This window comes from Harpia harpyja, chromosome 19 (genome assembly GCF_026419915.1).
Source record: "Harpia harpyja isolate bHarHar1 chromosome 19, bHarHar1 primary haplotype, whole genome shotgun sequence".
In the NCBI taxonomy this organism is placed as follows: Eukaryota; Metazoa; Chordata; class Aves; order Accipitriformes; family Accipitridae; genus Harpia; species Harpia harpyja.
The window spans coordinates 7,566,869-7,588,308 of NC_068958.1; the positions used below are offsets into that span (position 1 = coordinate 7,566,869).

Consider the following 21,440-nt stretch of genomic DNA (forward strand, 5'->3'; position numbering starts at 1 on the left):
GATCAACACCAATCAGCTGGAGATGTCCCATGAAAAGGGCATCAGGAGCACAGGGGAATAATTCATAACCCTGGTCATGCTTTTGAGAGAAATTCCAATAAGCTTTTGGAAGCTTCCTAACCTTCAAGTTAACAGAGATCTTCCCATGAAAGATTGGCCATGGGCTCATCATTCTCGAATTTTGTCCAGCATTGACATGACCTCTCTTGTACACATCTTTCCCAGAGTATTTCCTTGATAATCATAAATACCTCTGATGAGACGGTCCTGCTCATTCTTTCAGTCTAGTGTGCTCAGGCAGGTGCACAGCATTAGGAGATGCTGACCTGCAGGACCTACATTTACCTTCAGCAAAATTTTTACCACTTTAGGTGAAGATACCTGAATTACTCCTTGTTTGAAACACAGCCACATGCAGCGGTTGACAAGGGACCACAGTAGATTATTAATAATGTCTACTGGGCAAAGCATAGACCTTCTGTGGGCTGATGCAGATTGGAAGCACTTCCCCAAGACAAACATTTCTGAATCATGTATTTGCAATAAGACTCACAGGATAACCAGGGTCTCCAGGCTCCCCTCGATCACCTCTGTCACCAACGGGGCCCTACAACAAAAAACCCAAAGACTTAAGGTCAATCTGTCATCCGCAATATCTCAATGGCTTGTGCGTGTTCTACAAGTAAGGAAGCAACCCAACTAATCCACCTGCAAAAATCAGGCCAGGATTGATTAGAGGAGAGATTTAACATCTTACTCTGTCTCCAGGTGGTCCCTGTGGGCCTTCTACCTTCCCATCATCACCTTGTTCTCCCTGTGAATAAAAATACTAGTATTAATATAGACAGAAAATTATATGGCAGATGCTTTGGTACAGACCCAATCCAGTCCTCCCATATCATGGTCTCCTAAGTCAAAGCCTCTGTTGAATTTACTAACTTTTCATCCAAAGAAAGTCTAAACAATTTTTTTTTTTTTTGCTTCACAACCTGGATTACACTGACTCTTCACATTGCTTTCCTGGTTCTCTGGTGGTTGTTTCTGCCTGGTCTAACCATCTTCCCTAAGGAACCAGGTGCAAAGGGTTATTTTCAACAATTCCTAAAGCTAAGCAAGAAGCATGTAATTACGACAATATGGGAAATAGTTCTCTGCCTCTGAATTTTATTGCTGACAGTCAGACCAAACTCTTTAATCAAGCATTTCCCCACCCTCATTGAGTGCTGCCTGGGCTGTCATGGGAACAAGGGTGGTCTGGATGGGCTCCCTGGTTGTGTGCCACCACTGTGGGCTTCTCTTTCTTACAGTTGATCAGGTGAGAGGGCCAGCCCCTTACATACTTGCTGCGTGAGCAGCTCCACTTGTTGATGGGATACTCCACAGCAAGAGCTCAGAGCTCATGGTTTGGCTGGCAGATAACATCACCCGGATTGTTTATAACTGAGGCCTCTCTAAAACATCCACAGAGAGATCTCTCAAGACTTAACACAGACACTATCTTTTTAATTCTGTTGTCTAAGTCGCTCAGGGTCACTGTGTCCTATTTTGTCTGGAGTCTAACTCAGAGACGGCTGTTTCTTTGTTCCCCATAGAAGATAGCTACATTCCAGCTCCTCCAGTTTTTGGCTACTTCATATCACTGAGTCTCTGGCACTCTGGCTCCTTAGGATGAACATGTCTCAGAGCTCCTTTGATGTTGCAGCTACTGGAGAGAGGAGGTCTGGGGGGTTCTGGCACAGTGGAGCTGCTGTGTTTAGAGTGCTTGGGGTACTCTTAGAGCCTTGAACATCCAAATCTCCATAGCTATGCAGAGCCAAGTTTTCCACAGACTTCTGTAATTCTCAGTGGTTGCATCAGCCCTTTCTGGTGTATTTATGACTGTCTTTGACTTTCTGGGTTACTATCGTCTTCTGTTTGAGTTGCAGCTGCTGATAGTAAGGGTGCTTGGGCATTTTCTCAGTGATCCTGTCTCTGGGAGAAGACATTTGGGGTGCTTTCCTTGTATGTGATGTTTGGTAATGACACACCTGGAGCAGTAAATAACCTCCAGTGAAAAAACTCAGATAGTGGAACCAATAGCTTCTTTTCTGTAGGAACTGGGTCATGGCTTGGAATCAGGGCTGTGCCACTGCTGAGAGAGACACGCTGACCCACACTGACTTCTCATGGGCTGAGCACCAGTATTGACATTTACAGTTTGGTAGAATGAGGCTCAAGATTTGGCAAAATCTCTTGCAGGTAACCTCAACAGGTAGCAAAGAGCTCAGTGCATCTCTCTCCAGTACATGCTTGAGGACAGTGGCAATTTCTTTCTCTGGTGCTGTGACAGGTGTTGGATGAATGTTGCCAGGGTTTCAAATATACTCACAGATTATGGCTATACTGTCCTTAAGAAATCGTGTGCTGGGTGGGGAACTCCAGCATACTTGTCTGGGGTTTTGGGGACATATCATGGTAGAAGAAATACATAGGGAGAAACTGTGCCAGGATGGCTTGAGAATATAGTACTGAGCAATACGGATAGAGAAATTTGGGTGGCAGAGTAGAAAGAAAGGAAAGTAACGCCTAACAGGCTCTGCCAACAGTTTCCGGCGCTACTGAACTGGCTGGTTGAAGTCAGCAGCAGAATACCTGGCAACTGGTTTGCTTTCTAGCCACTATCAAAGGAATGTAGGCTAGAAGAGAAACAAAGCCACCATTTCGCAAGTCTCAGGAAAAAAAAAAAAATCCCAGTATATGTGTTACTATGCAGAAGTCTTGGCACCGACTGCTTCTTCCCAAACAGGATGTGAACACCTTGCCATTTGGGAGCTGAAACGAGTGTGATGAACTCAAAGAAATCTCATAATTCTTGGGGCCCTTGAAGAGCATCAAGACTCACAGACTTTCTCCCCAAGGCTGAGTTGTGGCTTTGTGTCCCCTTAAGTCTAATTCTCACCTTGTCCTTTGTCTTCTGAGAAAATCCTGCAGCCTGGTCAGCTCTAGGACTGCGAGACTGAGCTCCTCCAGGACTTCCTGATGCCTCAGCTGCTCAAGAGGGACATGAAAGGTCTGTGCTAATTCTTTGGAAAGTTGCAGTGAAAAAAAGTTAGAGTAAAGGGCAGCAAAGTAAACATGTTGGGATACAAATGGAAAATGCATGGAGAAGAAGGGAAGGCTTGTTGTTGTTGGCTCCTATCCCAAAGTGAGATACACCAGTTTGTAATTTTTAAAAGGATCCCATCTGGACTGCTTTAAGCAGCTGCCAAATGCAGGCGTCTGCTCTGAGCAAGGCCTCTTTGAGGAGCTGTAAATGTATTAAATGCGGCGGAGTAGCTGGCTGGTATGGCACAAGGGAGCTCTATTCCACAGTAATGCCTCTCACCAAGCTGCTTTCTTCTCTGGAAAAGGAAAGAACTTCCCCATCGTTATATATCCTCCTTCTTCAGCACAGTTAAGTTTACGACATTGTTTAAAGCTCACAGAGCAGTCACGGTCCCATTTTTGTTTCCTCTCCTTTTCTCAGATTCAGGCTTCCATTTTCACGTTTGCACGCGTGCGTGAGGTTACAGATCTCCAGAGGGAAGGAATCTGTCTATCCTTAGGCTGGGATTCAGGCAACTCTTTGGAGATAAGAAGGAATGATGGATAAGAAAACTTAGATGCAAGACTTTTGCGGAGCACCTGGATGCTGCAGGAAATGGTGCTGGAGGCTCAGCGTGCGATGCTGTGCTCTCCTCGTTCACTGGAGCTGCTCCTCCACAAGGTGACAGCAGACCTGCTGACCTTCCAGGAAGACGTGAGTGAGATCCGGCTGTCAATGCTCATTAACAGACCTGACTGTTCTCAGCAGGACGCATTAGATGCTTTGGTGTCTTTGTCAGGCTTCAGCTTAGGTACTTGCGTGTAGAATCCATTTTATCATCAGTGTTGCTGTGCTCTGATGACACAAGATCCGTGTTATGTCTGAGGGAATGCTCTTCTAGTGTCCATTTGCAGAAGAATATTTTGCTGGTGAAGAGGAGAGTGCTACACTGAGTGCTTCGTATAAATAATTTGAGGGCCATTTACTACTGTAACGATGGGAGCTTTCAAGAAGATGGCAACTTTCAATATTTTAAAATAAAACAACAGCCGCAATTTAAACAACAGAGGTACATATCTGTACATCTCTTACTCCTTCTGCTGCAAGGCCAATGGCTGATCTAGCTTTTGGCAGTCACGACTCACAACTTTTTACCAGGATGCTCAAGTTTCAACAGTTGGACTGTGAGAAACCTCTGGCCAGGCTCTCAACTGACAATGTGCATGGTCATGAGCTCTTGCATTATTATCCTGGGCTGGTTGTGCTTGGTTAATACTTGCCACTTCCCGCATGGCCACTCAGCATAATACACCTGAGGAGGAATGCTGCTGAAGTCCGGAACAGCAAGAGATGCAGCTCAGGAAGCGGACGGGGCAGCGTTAGAAAGGCTGGGAGTGGAGAGGAAGTTCAGCAAGGCAGTGATGGAGATGCGGAGCAGCAGGAACATCACCAGCTGTTCCTCCACGGACGTGTTTCAGCAGCAGGAAATGAGAGAAAAGGCAGCATGACCATTGTTCATCCCCCAAGCAAAATTTCTGAGGCATGTGAATATCTTAGTGGAACACAACAGTTCACCCTACCCCACTGACTCCTGGCCACCAGCACAGAGATTCACTGCTGCACAAGGAGTCTCCAGGCAGAGCAGAGAGAGCAGCGTGAACAGGGTGTCCTGACACCCAGCAACCTGAGCTGAAACGACACATTCAAAGCCCCAGCAAAGACAAGCTCTTGGGATCTCTGTCCCACAAACTCCTTTTACAAGCAATGAACCTCCGGCTTGGACACGTACAGCTGCAACCACACCTGTGTGCAGAAGGAAAGCCGAAAGCTCTCTAGGCAATGGGGAGTGGAAAATGAGCGAAAAGAGTTCACGCATCTTTCCTCTTCACGGGGACCCCACGACTGACCAGTCCCAATTACCATCACTTTTCTTCCCACACCGAGGGAGGGAGCATCGCTGCGGCTACTGAAGGCACGTGAGGGGCTCCAGCGGCACTGCGAGTACAGCCAACGCCAGCTGGGCCGTCCTCGGAGCGTAGAGCAGCCAGCTCTGCCGACAGGAAACCATTAAAGCGTGAGTCACTTCTCCAGCCTGAACTGGTTATGGCCATGCTGACTCAGCAAAAGGGGAAAAACACAAGGGGAAAGCCGCTGTGGAAAGAGGGCTCTGACTCAGGCCAGCTGCGACAAGGGGGCTCATCAAGGGGTGGGGGGGATGAGCGAGGTAAGGGGGCGGCAGGTGACGAGGAAAATGGAGCAAGGACAATGGAGAGCAGACCAGTTCTACCTCGCTTACAACACGCAGTCGGCGGATTTAAGCACAGATGGGCAGGTTGCTGAAGATCAGCTAGTTTGTACAGGGTGTTATTCTGACTCAGTCAGAGAAAGCTACTAGTCTGATTTCTTTCGGCTTGGGGATTGAGCAGAATTTCTGCAGATGCAGGAAAAACATGTCCCCAGGACACATGCTGACTGGCTTAGCCACTGGCACAAGGGCATGTGGTGTCTGGAAAGCACGTGCTAGTGGCACGGGTGTCCCAGTGCTGATTTACAGAAGTAAAGCTGCAGCAGGAGTTACATCGGTAGCCATGCTGTAGAGGAGGCATCTCTGCCTCTGCTGCAGGTAGAGGAGAGCGCAGATGCACAGATGTTATGGTGGCGGGGCAATCATCTCTACCTCAGCTCAGCTTCCATGCCAAAGGAAGACAAGATGGTTAAACTCTGCGAACTTACCTTTTCCCCCTTTGGCCCTGGTGGTCCAATTGGCCCTGGTGGTCCTGCATGTCCCTGCGGAGAGCAGACAGCGTGTGAGGAGACAAGAAAGAGCTGTTTGACTGAAGGTCCTCTCTGGTTTCCTGCCAGATCTCGCAGGCCCTGTGTTGTGCATCCCAGCTTCGGAGGGACACATGAGTCATGGCAGAGATGAACCAAATGCATCTGGAGAAGTCATGATGGTGCTAATGGAGACTAGAGAAAGAACTAAACTGAACTCAAGATCAGAAATAAATCATAGTTTAAGAATGATTTTGCATCCTGGAATGGCAGTTTTTTTTGCATTTGAGAACAGATAGAAGTTGGAGGATGAAAATAAAATTCTTACCTGGTAACCCTTTAAGCCAGGTTCCCCTTGAGCACCCATTCTTCCTGGAGCACCCTGGAGAGGCAAGCACAGACAGCACCGTAAGAGTACCCCATGGGTATTACCCCAGAAGAAGAGGATGCACTGGGCTATGCAAAGCAAAGCTCAGCACCACATGGGAGTGCAGCCACCCGTTCTCCTGGCCACCGGTGAGCTTTGCTGCAGCCATCTGAAGTGCTCTTGCTTGGCTTTAACCTCTTACACATGGAGAGTGATGCTTCTGGATGTCTTTATATCCAAATTAGCTTTGTGCTAGGAAATCCACCAGTGAGACCGTTCTCATGCATGACCTAATCCTAAACTGCTGGGAGGAAACCTTATGGTGTGGGTTCTGAGGCCAAGAAAGGAGTTTTCTGGGTTGTGATGGGGGCACTGCAAGAGCTGTTTATTGCATCTTTAGCAGACTAAACAAAAGGGTTTAAATCAGATCACCAGATTAAAGTGAATTGCAAACTTTCCATATAATCCTATTTAGCGTGGAAGAAAGCCCTTTCCACAAAACAGAGATGTGTTCAGTCGAGTAGACTGCTGCTCAGATATTGCTTTGCTTCTTTGTGAAATAGTCCATGGAGGCTTTGCCAAGGAATATGAAGGGAGGATATATGGGGAGGCCATAATTTTTAGTGCAGGAAAACACTATCAGCGGAACCGTTACTCCATCACTCATTGGCTACTGTTCTGAAACGCCACCATGATTCCCGGTTCATAAATAACTCCTGATTTTCACTAAGTTCTACCAAATATAGTGCAATAAGTTTCCTTACCAGCCTGCCATGCATGAGGAGGTACTTATTACTTACTGCTACTGTCCCAATACATTTGCCTCATGGGTGTAAAGCAAATTAACTTTCTTCCCTCTCTGCCATACTATTGTTGTTCTCTCTGAAAGCCTCACCTTCAGTCCCCAGCTCAAACCCTTTCTCATACTATATTTCTTCTTGCTACAAGTGTTTTAGATAAGTAGATCAAGAGTGGGTGTAGAAACAGGGCAGAAATCCAAGGCAGAGTTCCTTATAACAACACAGTTTGACTTGGAAGCAGCTCTTGCCATGAGTGTGCAGTCTCAAAGGGAAAGATCTTAGCAAAAAATAGCTTATCAGCTCACTCTCAAGAAAAATTCCCAATATTTCAGCCCATCTGGGGAGCTGTGAAGAACCACCACGATGCAATGTGAGCTTGGTTCACGGGCCACCAACACAATCACCACTATGGAGTCTCTCCTGTGCTGCTCAGAGCAAGTGTTAAGCTGTTTGGGTCAATTAAACCCATCTAACATCATTTCACTTTCTGTGCCCTGAAGCCTCTGTTGGGCTCTCTGCTTCATTCAGGCCTGTGCCCACCACTGCTAGTCATGTTTCTGCGTGTTGTGTTCAACCATTTGCAGAGCTCTTCTCACCATAGGTCCCAGGGTACCTCGGGATCCTTTAGGGCCTTGGTTCCCCTTCGGCCCCTCCTTCCCTGGAGATCCTGTCTCGCCGAGCTGCCCCTGGTAGCCCTTGCTGCCCTGCAGAACAAAAGCACTGACATTAGTGTAGGACAAAACTGCTTCTACAGATAAATGTCAAAGATGAGCAAAGAAAGGGAGATCCAGAGGAGGAGACGTTATCAACAGGAGATGTTCCTACCTTCTGGCCAGGCTTGCCCTTTTCCCCCTGTTTTCCTGGTTTCCCTTCTGGTCCCTAGGAGAGCAAAAAAACCTGTTGAATGGCAAAGCAAAGAAGTCCCACCCCAACCAGCCAAACGCATGCCACTTCCCTGGTACACTCAACCCGGACAGCATCCTCACCCATGGGAGCCAACAAGGAGGCTAGAAAGTCATGCAGGTAAAGTCACGATTCACAGGTACTACAGCCGGAGTATGGCTGAGTTTGTTCTTGAGCTGCTCCAACACATGGAGCAGAAGGAAACCTCATTGCTTAAGGGTGGAAAGGTCTCTTTGCCCAGGTGACTATAGGGCAACATGGCTGAAAGGTGGTATTTTCATCTTCAGATCACATGTCCAAGACAGGTGGGTGATGGAAAACTACCATCTGATGTGTCCTTCTGTCCTCAAGGATACAAAAGAGGCATCTCAGAAGTGCTCCTTAAAGATAGCATGCACTGAACTGTAAAATGGTATCTACCCAGCCACTGCTACAGAAGGGGCCGAAATGTGGAAAATACATTTACCCTGTCCCCCCCCCCAAATGTTTCCTGTGCTCTGCAGACAGAGCTGCCATCTGTGCACCGCTGCTTTACAAACAGAGCTGTATCTTTCACCATCAGCTATGGCACTGAATTGATATCAATACTTTTTATATGGTTTTAGGATATGGGCAGTGGAACCGTTGCCTCCACAGCAATTCTTATTTTTACCTTGTAAAAACAGGCAGTGGTTTCATTTTCTATCTATCTGCCATGCACAGCTTTCTGCTTACAGTGCAAAAACCTTTCCTCTATTCGTATTATTATTACTGCAACACACAGCACATAGAAATCACAATATACTAGAATCTAGAAACGGAGCGGGATGCAAAACTTCAGGTGGGAGCTGCAGCAATGAGAGACAGAAACATTAGCCTACTTTGTGCACCTAGCGTGGGTGCCTCACAGGCAGAAGAACCTGCTGCCCCTCCTTGCACACACACAGCAGAAATTAGCTGTGATGAGCAACTAAGTATAGCACAGTCTCCTTAGGGAGCCGAAGGAGTTCATTTTTTCAGTGTTTGACCCCGTTGGCTGCAAGGCAGACAATATATTTTGGATTTGACAGAAAGAAGCAGAAGGATTGCTGAAGAAAATAACTCATGCTTTTTGGCAATTGCGACAAACTTTTCAACAGCATCTACACACCAGCACAGCATGTCTCCCTCTGCTCTCCCACCTCCCAGTTAAGAAGGTATAATTTTCACCACCGTTGATGTTGCAGTCTCAGCTGAACAAAAGCAATTTATAAAGCTAGCCTTATCGGTGTTTTCACTCTGATCTGAAACATGGGCCTCGTAAGTGCCTGGTCTTAACACAAAGGAGCGATTCTGACTTATTACAGCCCTAAAGAATTGTGCCAGTTCTTCACTTCCCCAAAGGGAATAGCTCCATTTCACCTAAGTCAAACATTTCAAGAGCCCACCTTGCCAACCTTAGAGCTTCACAAAGGACAGGTCCTTGCTGAGGAGTACCCGAGTCCTGTTCTGTTGTCTCTTCCGTACTTCTCGGGGTTTTTGTTTGCTATTTTTTGCTGCCACTTTCCAAGAGATCTCTTTTGGAATTATTTTCCCACAGACGCTGAGCAGCCGCAATGCATGATGAATTGTGGGTGCCAAGCCTCCAGCGTCACCCACGTGATTTACGCTTTTGACAGGAGCGCAGAGAAATTCTCACCAGTGAAAGCATCAGCCTGGGAAATGGCCATCTCCATCCAGCTCTGCAGCTAGCTCACCACTAGACCTAGTACCAGGTCCCTCAACTTCCCCACGTATCGGTTGTGATGTGCGTAGTGAAGCTCTCAGACGCTCTTCTGCAGCAATACCATGATGCTCAGTGGCTTGAAAATTTGGAGAATGAACAGTGGAATCACTCACAAAAGTTTACTGTCAAAATAAGATGTGAATGAATAAAGACACAACTGGGATTTCTAATTAGTTGCATAGTGTTTTTCTGTCAGTCTCCCTGGACTGTGCACTAAGATGTTTTGGAAGTGCGGGCAATAGATGTTTCCTGCAAGTAGGAGAAAGTCCGTTTTAAGTTAAATCTGTTCCTGGCCCCAGTGACGGCCAAGCCCTTGATCTTCTCCAGCAGAGTCATCTTGTACACTCAGATGTGCTCCTGAATTGCTGTGCTGTTACAGCTCTTGAAACAAATACTTCCATGTTACGGTTCCATCCCCAGGATGAGGATGCATTACACTGTCTGTAAAAAATGCAGACACCAGTGCATTGATGAGATGTACCCTTTTATCGTTGTGCAGGGCAGATGGGCCCCGATTACAGGGGAGGTCATGAGGATCTCACAGCTACTTCAGAAGAGTTTGAAGTACAGCCTGGTTCCCCCCACCTGGATATATCTCCCATGGAAGCAAGGACTGAAACTTGCTTCTACCCTGCACTGGGAAATGTCTTTGCTTTTTGAGAAGACAGGTTCAGGCCTTAAATCTTCCCATCTGAGAGAAAAAATTTCCACACTGCTCCTAAAATCTGCCAGCATTCAAGTTCCTGCTTGCACCTGCAATTGTGAAGTACAGATATAGGGTTAGAGTCATCTGGGAGAGGGGAAAAAAACAAAACATAAACGCAACTTTGACAGTCCAAGCCCTGCTCACAAAAATAAACTTGAGCTACAGAAGACTGTGCCATGTTCAAACAGGGTCTCAACTTTCTCCGGGTTCCTTCAGCTTGTCTTTCCCTGTTGGTGGAGTCTGAACAGAGATACGGGCTCCAATAAACTCCCTGTACCGGCTTTTCCCCTTATGATGCATTGGCCTCATTGAGCAGGGATGTTCATCTACTCCAGAAGGCTCTCCTGGGTCCTCCAGCTGGGGTGTGGCTCCTTCTTCATTGCCGGAGAAATAAAAATTGGCAGCATCTCCAACTCTTGTCAGTGATAGTGAGACCAGCTGTCACTCGCAGTAAACCATGGAGATCTTCCTTTGAGCCTCCCTCACTGTTGTTAGCTCTCATCTGGCAATTAAAAGCTTTGCTGGTATAAATAAATGGGTCAAACCATGCTGGTGACACCATCAGCAGAAACGTGGCTTGGATGTTGCAGCCTGAATCACCTCCTTGAATGGCGTAAGCTCTATCAGCAAAGGATATTTCTGTGCTCTACCAGCATGCTTTCTAGGACTTTGGCCAGTAGAGCTCTGCTGGTGAGCGGGAAGCCTACCATATGTCCGATTTTCCTGGATGTGCTTTCTCCAACTGCGCAGGAATTTTGCCCAGATGAATTTAGAGGCAGTTCAACACTTGTCTGGGGTTCCCAGATATGTGATATCTCTACTTGTGGTGTTCCAGGTGTGGTTGCTGTTTGTTGCAATCCCAGACGTTCACAGGGCACATATGCAGTGGTTTGTACAGTTCCCAGAAATCACCGGACTCTTACATGCCACACGTTACACAGGCAATAACAAGCCCAGCAACAACTTAGGTAGCCTTCAGAAAAGATCAGATCCTTTTTTCCTCCATTCTTCTGACTCATCTGTCCAGGGATTGAAAAATCAGGGCTGGAACAGAGGGGGCGTGGTGGGGAACGATAAAAATAAAACTCAGTGACATTGTAACTTCATCCAGGGTCTCCAAAGTACGTCAGGAATCTAGCATATTTCGGTACCTCTTCCACTGCAATGTGAAGTTCCTAGGGTTCCCACTCTCTTTACCAGAGACAACCTTGAGACGCAGAAAATGTACAAAAACCTATACATAAGAATAATTAATTCCAAGTTCTTTTTGCTGGATTCAAATCAGTTGGGTTAATGTGCCAAGGCACTAAATACTTGATGCTTTTATTCTCGGGGTTTGTACACATTTTGTTGTATGCTTTGGGTTACTGGCTTGCTGAGAAAACAAATCTTCTTTCCAAGCTTCTTCCGTGAGTGGGATTATTTTTAAATGGTGATTTCTCTTTATATACTGCACTCTGCACTACAGAAGCGTATCAGTACCTCCAGAAGATGATGGTATTTGTGACCAGGCATAGTGTAAAGGAGTGGTTTTACAAAGTCACATGCCTTCAGGTATGCCAAAATGTCCAAGGAAAGCAAAAAAATTATCATCTTAGGCCTAGCATATTTAAAATGTCATTGCCAGCTGCAGTAAGGGCCCAATTTTATAAGTTTTTTTTTAGTATGGCTGGATGGTTTATTTTCTAATGCAAATTGGTTAATTTTTAAGGAAAAAAGAGGCTTTCAGCTGCTGATGGCCTTGGCAGCAAAGTCAGGTCTCTTGCATGGCACAGCAGTAACATTTATTAGGAGCAAATAGATGAACAGCCCAGCTTTAAATTCTTAAGACATCAACAGTTGAAATCTATGTTACGACAACAACATCCAGAAAAAAAAAAAGGAAGTCAAATGAACTGCGGAGACATATTCCCCCAATGGAGCCAAACAACAAACAGTGTTAAAATCCAGACCCAAACTTCCCCCACATTCAGTGATGCTCTGCTACATGCACTAGATCCGGGGAAATGGTTACCAAGACGTGACGCACGGTCCTGGTTTGACTCAAGGGGAACTGTAGCTCTTGGCACTTCAGAGGATAGATATGTTTCTGCTTTGCTTGCAGACTTACAGCATGGCATAGGAGGGACACTCTACGAGGGCACAGTACTGACGAGATCGCTTCCCAAAGCCTGTCTCAGGAAGGTTCAGGATTACTCAGGACTGTTGCGGAGCAGGAGCGTATTTAGAAATTATTCTGGGTGTCATTGAGTGAAAGTCAGAGGTTACTCCTCCCTACCAAAAATGAAGCAGGAAGAAATAGAAGAACCAGAAAAACCAGAATGCAGTGACTAATTAAAGAAAAGAAAGCGACAATGGTGGCAGGAAAAAAAATGGTGATAGTTTGAGGCACTGGATGTAGAAAGGGCAGAAAAGCTAAAGCAGCAATAAAGGTAGGAAGCATGAAACATAGGATGACCATGCCCATATTGTTCAGGGCCCAGCCAGTGAGCTCATTTAAAGGGAAATGAAAAAGCCCCATATCATTTCCTACCGCTCAGCAACGTCTCCATATGAGAACCTCTACTTAATAAACTTTGATCGAGAGAAGCCTCCCCCATGGAAGACAGTTCACAAGCACTCAGGAAATTAGTGGGATTATTGGGGTCGGGCATTTGAAGACATAAATGTTTCGGATTTATAAGAAACACATTTCATAATCACTCTGCCTAGCAGTAGTTTGGAAGGGGAGGAGACAGGGCAGCAGCTCCTGAATGAGTATGGGGAAAGAAGAAAGACTCAACTGTTCTTGAGAAGAAAGACCTGATTGTGCTGTGAGGTTCAGAGGGCTTCACTGGGATCACTGGGAAGTAATGGGGTCTTGGCCTTCTTGTGGAAACCTGAGTGGTGAGTGCAGGTAGAGCTGGCTGGCTGAGTTAAAAGAAAAAGCGAGACGGGGAAATCCTATAAAAAGATCTCAGATGGAAAGACTACAGCTAGCATTGCTATGACTTCCCTTTCAACTGAGTTCCTCAGCTTAAAATGTGGAATCCAAACCAAAATCTTGTATCCCAAACTCTCTGCTTTAGTGCTAATTTTTATCTGCATGCAGATGTTGTTCTGAAATAAGCCGCTTCTGGTTTTGTGGATGAGGAGGTCTATTTAACTTGGTTTTTCTAAGCAGTCACAGTGTAAGGCAGCAAAGAGAATCATGTACAGAGCAGTGCTGTGTACTCTGAGCCAGTGTGGTGTGGTTTGGTCTGATAGTCCTGAACTGCCATTAATTTTTTGTTTCTGAGAAAATCCCTTTTTTTCGCCTCTTTGCTTCTATTTTCTCATCTCTAAGGAAGCACAGGAGACAAAAGTGCCACCAAAAGGCTTGATGAGTGGGTGGGAAGTGCAGGAAAAGCGCAAGCCCTTATCCCCACTGAGCTGTGAAGCTTTCATACGTGATGACACCAAAATGCTCCAAAGAATTACCCCGTGTTGGAAGCTGACAACTGAGAAGAAAGGAATAGACAGAGCATTTGGGCAGTATAAATCCGATTTACGCTAATGAGCACTACTTGTGCTCTTTTTTTCCTCCCCCAAATACCAAGGGTTAATATCTTCCTTTTGAAGGACACAGATGCCCTGGGGTTGTGGAAGAGGAGGGGAATGAAATCCTCTCTTGCAATAAGGAGGGGAATCTTGGAGTAACTGCCCAAAAAGTGCGTCTCCTTCGTCTGAGTCAGGAAAGAAACCGTGCCAAGTCAATGGGATTTATTTCAAATTCTGGCTCATTTCGACTCCTATTAACTCTAAACAAAGACCAGCTGGGATCAGCCTGCCTTCCCAAGCAGCAGAGAGACCAGGCAGAGCTGGCTGACTCACTGCAAGGGTGAACGGCCCCTCAGCTGCAGGAGAGCAACCTCGGTTGCTGCAAGCAGCTGTTCCCCCGGAATTGGGAGAGCTCTGTGTTTCCCTGCAGGATTCGCAGGGCTCACAGGCAACCGTGGTCCACTCCAAAGGTTTCAATGGATTTGGTGGGCTGAGTCACAGATAGCAGAATAGCAGACAAGGGGGAAAAAACCCCACAGTAAAATCTCCCAAACAACAAAACCCAGTATGTACCTCTTCTTAAAATGGGATGTTTAGACTTCCACAGAAGAGGCTGAACCCAGGGCTATCATCAATGCACTGATTATTAAAGCAAAAGAGGGGGAAGCTGATTGCAGCTAAGGGCAGAGTTGGCCAGGAATAACAACATTGCTTCTAGAAGGGGAAGGAGAGAGACTTGTGGACTGCAGCTATGCAGAGAGGCACTTGCCCTGACCCTTGCTCTCGCCCTATTCAAAGCAAAGAGTTTAAGCACGTTTGACTACATTCCTGAGCAACGTTATTTGCCTTTGATTTTTGATGCAAGGCAAATACCTGCTTATGGCTTTGCTGGATATTGGTCCATACGAATAATGATACTCCAAGGCTGTTACACAATGACACGCCATGGCCAAGCGCAAGCACCTTCAGCTATAGAAACTGGACTCCAGTATAGGAACTGGCCCTGCTGATGTAGCAGCTACTAGAAAGGACAGGCTGTAGGGCAGGAAAAGTATGTTCTGTTGTGTCCCCTCCTCCCGTGCAGGACGGGTAGCTGTAGCTTGGGACATGGATCACGCACAAGCCCAGGAGACATTCAGCTCTGCAGCAAAGGGTCCCTGCCCTTTGACAAGCACAGCTGTCTCAGGAGACATCTACTGAGATGTGTCTGGCCCATGGGCCAATACAGCCTGTACCGAGCCACGGCACAGGGCACAGGAGCGGGGCTGGGGAGCTCCCAGACACCCTCTGCCTCTGCCAGCAATCGACCTCCTGCATAACCCCGGGCAAGCCACTTCACAACTTTGTGCATCTACTGCTAACGTGTTATTCAAGGGCAAGATTAGGAGTAACAACACTCATTTCCAAGATTAAGGGTGTGAGGAGCTCGCTATTACCACTGACACACTGCTGGGGCTGTCACAGCCCTCCCCTGCACACCGAGACCAGTATTCTCCATTCCTTCCATTGCTCAGTCAGAGGGTAACCCCACACCTTCCAGTTGAGGGAGTTTAACAAACTTCTTTCAAGTAAGAGCTCCACAGACAGCCCGTAGACCAGGGCACAAAAACCAGCTTTTCCAGAAAACAACAGCTCAGCACATTATCAAAAAAAGCATAGATTCCTCTATGGAGAGCAGAGATTAAAACCAGAAGTGACTCCAGGATTGTCCTTCGGCAGCCTCAGTATTTTCAGGGAGCTGAATGCCATGTAACTGATGTGGCGTTGCCAGCTGTCGCTGAGCTCATGTGTTCGGAGTGAATGGCTGGATTCAGCGACAGCAGAGCAAGGCGCTTTGTTGCAGAAAATCTTTGAATCATGTTTTCAGTGGCAGGAAACAGAAAAGAACAAAGAGCAAAAAACCACTCTGGGACAAATTCTGCTGTAAGTGATGTTTGGACAACTTTGTAATAGAGCAGTGTGTCGGATGAGAATGAGCTCCTGCTCTACCCTGGCATTACAGAGCCCAGAAACCAGCCCCATCTCAGCTGTGACCACAGCATGTCTTTTCTGGAGCAACTCTGCTAGCTCAGAGCAGAAGGTCCATCCTGGCCAGCAAGTCCTCCTTCCAGTTCAGGATTGTAGCCTGTAGATGATGGACAAACAAGAACACAATGGGAAGGATGCTGTCCTCAGGACACCATCCAATGCTGCGTGTTGCTGCCGCTCTGGGGAACGATGTGGCTAAGACCATAGTGCTGGAGCCAAGAGCCATGAGTTCGCCCAGCGCTCTGGACTGGGTTGGATAGTGGCTTTATCCTTTTCAAAGCACTGTGAGTTCCCTCCAAGAACCTTCTCAGATCTCCACTCCAGCCCAGCTCTGTCACTCTACCCTCTTGGAGAGCAAACGAAAGGGCTTTGGACCTTGTCACGTCAGAGCAAAAGGATTTACCAGCCCTTAGAGCTCTTTTGGTCTGCTGGTGCACATCTGCACCACGCAGCAGGGCTGGCACATGCAGCCAGATCTTCTCTGATGTAATTTTTATGGCGATTTATACCATTGGAGCATCTGGCTCAAAGCTTTCCGAGTCCTGACGTGGCTTGAATGACACTGCAGATAGGATTTCAGGTTAAAAAGGAAGTGGAAAAAGAAAAGAACTCAGCTCCCAGTTTTGCTGAACAATGAGGGATTTTCTTGTTTCAGAGCATGTTGTATTTCATTACCTATAGGCTCTCCAATTGCTTTCCTGGAACTGTAAAAACCTTCCTATCAGATGTCTGCCTTGTATGACAACCAGCACATTACGAAAACCACAGTGCACAGCTACGGAGTGCAGCTGGAAACCCACTACCTCCCTCCTGCCAACTGGCTTGGGCCTTTTGCACAGCCACCGGTGGATCAGTTGTCCTCCAAGGGAAGGGCTGAAATGCCGTATTTTCTGTAGGCGGAGAGGAGAAGCAGCGGAGGGGAGCACTTTTGGGGGGGCTGCTCTCAGGGACCACTTGCCCGTGTCCAGGTTGCTGGTTGCATACCAGTGACTTCAGCCTTTGGCTCTTATCATCCTCTGTTGCGAAGAGCAGGATTGACTGGCAGCCAGATCCTTTGTAAATGCACGTTACCCTCTAACAACGTTCTTTGGGTATTTCAGGCTCCGTGGCACTATCCCCTCATACACTTACAGGTTGGCAGATAAATTATCTTTTTATTTTGGCAAACTGCACCATGACATCTGCACTGCTGATGGATGCCTTGCCAGGGTTCAACCAGCCATTGTATCTTCCAGTCTCCCCACAAACTGTGGAGACATGCCCTTGTCCTGCCTTGCCCGTAGAGAAAGTCTGGATCTCTAGCGGGCAACTCCTGCTCCTGCTCCCCACACTGTTGACCCCAGGATCTGCACCTCCAGCCAGTTTCTCTGAATGGAGATGCCCAAATGGTCCCTGGTGCTCTGCAAGGGAAGAGATTTTCAGCTCTCTGCTGCTCAAATGAGCCAACCAGAGGTCAAATGGCCAAGTCCAGAAGAGAGTCAAGATCAAGTGAAGGCAACAAGTTTGTATTAGAAGAAGATGGAAACCACTGGGAGGAGATGATATGTGAGACATATCATCGGGAAAGGTGCTTGGGAAAGGTGCACGTCTCTGATGTGATTTTTGAAATCTGAAGTGGATCTTGCACTCAGCTGTGTATTAGTGTTTCAGGTGCTCTGATTTCTCTCTTATGACCAGAGGGACAACTGGCCCATCCCCCTGCTGAGCAGGAACTGGAATTGAACAGAGCAGTGTGAACTTGGACAAAGTGACCAAATGATAGAGGATACTTGCGTATCTCAGCTCCAGCTGCCTCGAGTCCTGCCAGCCACAGCTGTGAGACTCGTGGACCATCTCAGTTGCCAGGTTTGTTTGTTGAAATCCACTGGCTTTGAAACATGTACAAATTACCCCTGGAGACTCGGCTGGGGCCTCCCTGCTTCTTTTGTTTGAGATTTAAAACCACAGTGGAAACTGGTTTTCAGATATGTTAATACTGGAAATGGCTGAGCCAAGTAAAAGCTAATGATCTTTGAAAAATGTTTCTTGAGCACTGAGGGAAGTTTGGTTGTACTCAGTTGGTAATGTTTTATCAGCATCGGGATGGCTTTCTGGATAAATGAAACCTTGCTCAGTAAAGCCAGACGTGTCCCTGCTGTAGGAGTCGATCGCTGGGTGAATGTCTCTCTTCTGCACAACCCAGAAGGGCAGCCCAGACACTTTATGCTTCCTCCAGCTTTAGCACCTATGAAGGTGCTCCAGCACATCTCTTCATCTGCTATTTCCCAGGAAGCTCTACAACTGTGCAGACCGAAGAACTGCTAACCTCTTCCCATCCCTTGCGCTGGCCCATCACCACGTGGTGTGCAAGCTTGTACGTGCCCTGCCAAGTTCCCCAGCTTCTACCTGCTCTGTGGCTACACAGGGTGCTGCCAGCACCAGGCCTTTGCCCCAGGCCAGTATGTGCAAAATGGGCTTAAAATGTACCAGCAATAAAGGCAGATCATTTCAGAGCAATCAGGTGCCTCATTTCATACGTCTGTCAAAAGGACACTTGATACTGAAGCATCATGTTCCCTTAGACATAAGCAAAATAAAGATTAAGACTAAACATGTCCTTGGTGTTAAGGAAAAACCTTCAAGAAGTAGTGTAGCTGCAGGGATTTGTGACGAAAAGGGTTTTTCCAGAGGCTATCGCTGTTCGTGGAGGCCATGTCTGTGTGGGTCCCCTTTAGCGCTGAGGCAGAAGGCAACACAGGGCCAAGTCAAAGTGTAGGAGAAGCTTGTCTCTATGTCCACAACTGCAGATGGGCATCAGCTTCCTCAAGATAATGTGAATCTCTTCCAGAAGCAGAAGAGCAGCTACACACTCCCAGATGGAGGTGAGTTTGTTGGCACAGGTAACTACAGAGATCCTTGTGTGTGTGTCTCTCCCACTAATGGCATAGAAGCATCAACATTTCCCCTGTCCCCTTTGTAGTTGAGCAGGATATCCCAACAATACTGGAGCAGAAGCAAACATCTCTAGCCCAGGAAAAAGTCAGTGGATCCAGGCAGCAATGCAGTGAAGCACGGATGTAAGGACCCCTGTGTGTCACACCAGGAGAGACCAAATGAAGATGCAATAGCTAAAGATGAAGTTCTCTTTAAAACCATCTAAACTGAGTATTGGACAGCGTAACACTATCACATCAGATGTATTAAAACCATATGCAACATGCGTAATGTGTAAACACACAGTATCTGCAGCACACCCAAAACCAACATGCCTCCTCCCTGCAACGCAAGTGCCTCCACACCTTCCCCAGGCCATTATTTCCATGCCACCTTACAAATCCTGGACAGGAGTTTGTCACCGTTCAACCTTGGTATTTGCCCTTGGGTGAATACCTTCAGGATTTTTTCCCAAGATTTTTTTGTTCTCTTTGCTCAGCAGCCTTAAAAACCTTTGTCCGTTGTACATGGTTTTGCTGGGCTGTGCCTGTGGGGGCTTTTGAGGCATGTCTTGCAGAGGATGGGTTGACTTGATATTCCAGCTTCCAATCCTCAGTTGAAAAGGAGGGGGTTGCAGTTATGTCTAGCACTTTGCGTCTCTGAGCTGTAAACTTTATCTTGGCAGAAATCTAAAGAAGGTCCCACTAATGTTGGTACCTTTTCTCCATGGAAGATAGGATAAAAGTCTCAAAGAAAAAATGGGAAAAGAAAAATTATTTGTACTTCTGTCAGAGGACTTCCATCTTTAAATTACCTCAGCGAGTACAGGAACACCAGCCTATGTATTAGGTAATGGCCAGGCGTTTGGCAGGGGAGGCAGTGCTATCTGGAGCCTACGCGGGTCTCTGAAAGTCTGCTTGAGTTTAGACGTAAGGATATACAAAGCAGCATGTTAAAATAGTAGATGGAAATATAGCACTCTGCAGTAAAAAAAACAAAAGGGAGTGATTATGAGCAAGAAACTTGGCTCTATTGACTCTTTTTTTTTAATAATAAAACAGAAAACAGCATCATGTTCCCAGGGACATGCTGGCAAACAGCAGGGATGGAGTCTGAGAGAATATAGAGTTATACTCTATAACTTAATATGGCTTTTGCATGATTTTAGTATTTTTATTGGTTCTTAAAACATGCACAATATAAACATGTGAACCAGCCAGAAGTACAGCACATGGAGGGCTGGGCACTGAGGGTGGCTGTCCAGCCGTGCCAGCCTGCAGCTGGGAGGGAGCCGGGATACTGGGGACCACCCTTCACTCACGGTACGGTCCCAATCCTGCAAAGAGCTCCCTGGGGGTACAGGGGGCTGTGGCCAAGGGTGGCCTTATTTGGGGCAGGACTACAGCCTTATTCTGCACATTTATGGTGCTGCACCGCAGTATTAAGCCAATGTTTCCACTTTCTAGTCGAGTCAGTGCTCAAATCCCAACCTCAGCCCAAAAATAACATAAATCCAGCCCCTTTGCTGCTTCCATTCCCTCACACCCTTCTCCCTGCCCTCCTTTTAGCCAGCCACAACATCACCAAAGGGAAAAATAACATGCTTCAACATTGAGCATCCACCTAGTGCTCAGAGGTACCTGCCTGCCCTGCTGCCTCCCACCCATCCTGGGCAGGGATTTCAGAGCTGCCATCAAACTTGGTCAAACATGGGCTACTCATTCCTTCTGACATGCCGGGGCTACCTGTATGCCTCCTGGAGACATGTGGGGTGGGAGCTGGCGTGTTCTCTGGCTGTACAAGGAATAAGACTTGTGCTACAGGCGAGCATGGCCGCTCCACTCAGGCTGGCTGCATCTGACTCGACTGGGCTATTGCTTTGCAGAAAGAGCCTTGCGAATCCACACTTCTGACAACTTTGATCCACAACAATAATTACAATAAATAAATCATGTCGTCAAGCTGATAAACACCCCATTTCAAGCAGAAAGGCCTGACTTGGCCTGCAGAGCAGCCCACTGGGGCACCGGGCAGAGCCATCCTTCATCTGGCACCACCGAACAAGCCCCAGGCCAGACCCTGCCTGACTCCTCTGGCCCTGCAGCTCTCACCTCGGAGCCAGAATCAAATTTTTTCTTTATATGGCACTAAGATCAGACCTCCAAGCAAACCAGACATGCCTAGGATATTCATTGAGGATTCAGGAATAATTTCCTGCTAATTTCTTCTATTTGTTTTCTATATTTAAGGGGGAAACCTTAGAAAGGAAAACCAGAAGTAAGCAAGTAATTATCAAGCAGAAGCGGGAGAAGGCAAAAGGTGGCCATTGCCAAACTCCAGGCCAAGACCAGCTGTGGCAGCCAGGGGAAACTCAGCTCCTTGCAGTCCACTGTACTTCCCTCTCTAATGCCCTGCAAGGTGGCCCATTTTACAGATGCAGTAGAGAGGCACAGTGTCCCAAAGCCTATGGCAGACCAGAGAAGTGATCCACATCTCAAGTGTGTATCCTGATTGAAAGACCAAACCATCTCTTGGATGTAGGTTTTTGAAAAAATAACATACTTTACAACAACATGTGCAACAAGTCACATCTCAGATGACCTCCTGCCCTAAGCAGTGTCCTG

General features: G+C 46.9%; 1 protein-coding gene across 3 annotated transcripts in view; it reads right to left on the minus strand.

The window, feature by feature from the left end:
* Positions 1–21,440, minus strand: part of COL27A1 (collagen type XXVII alpha 1 chain) — a 164,554-nt gene that overhangs the window by 16,588 nt on the left and 126,526 nt on the right. For all 3 annotated transcript variants that reach the window (XM_052814845.1, XM_052814846.1, XM_052814844.1), the window contains 6 exons: positions 7,829–7,882; positions 7,600–7,707; positions 6,165–6,218; positions 5,798–5,851; positions 758–814; positions 554–607 (listed from right to left, as the gene is read on the minus strand). In XM_052814845.1, the coding sequence (XP_052670805.1) occupies positions 554–607; positions 758–814; positions 5,798–5,851; positions 6,165–6,218; positions 7,600–7,707; positions 7,829–7,882 (381 nt within the window). The remainder of the gene's footprint in view (positions 1–553; positions 608–757; positions 815–5,797; positions 5,852–6,164; positions 6,219–7,599; positions 7,708–7,828; positions 7,883–21,440) is intronic.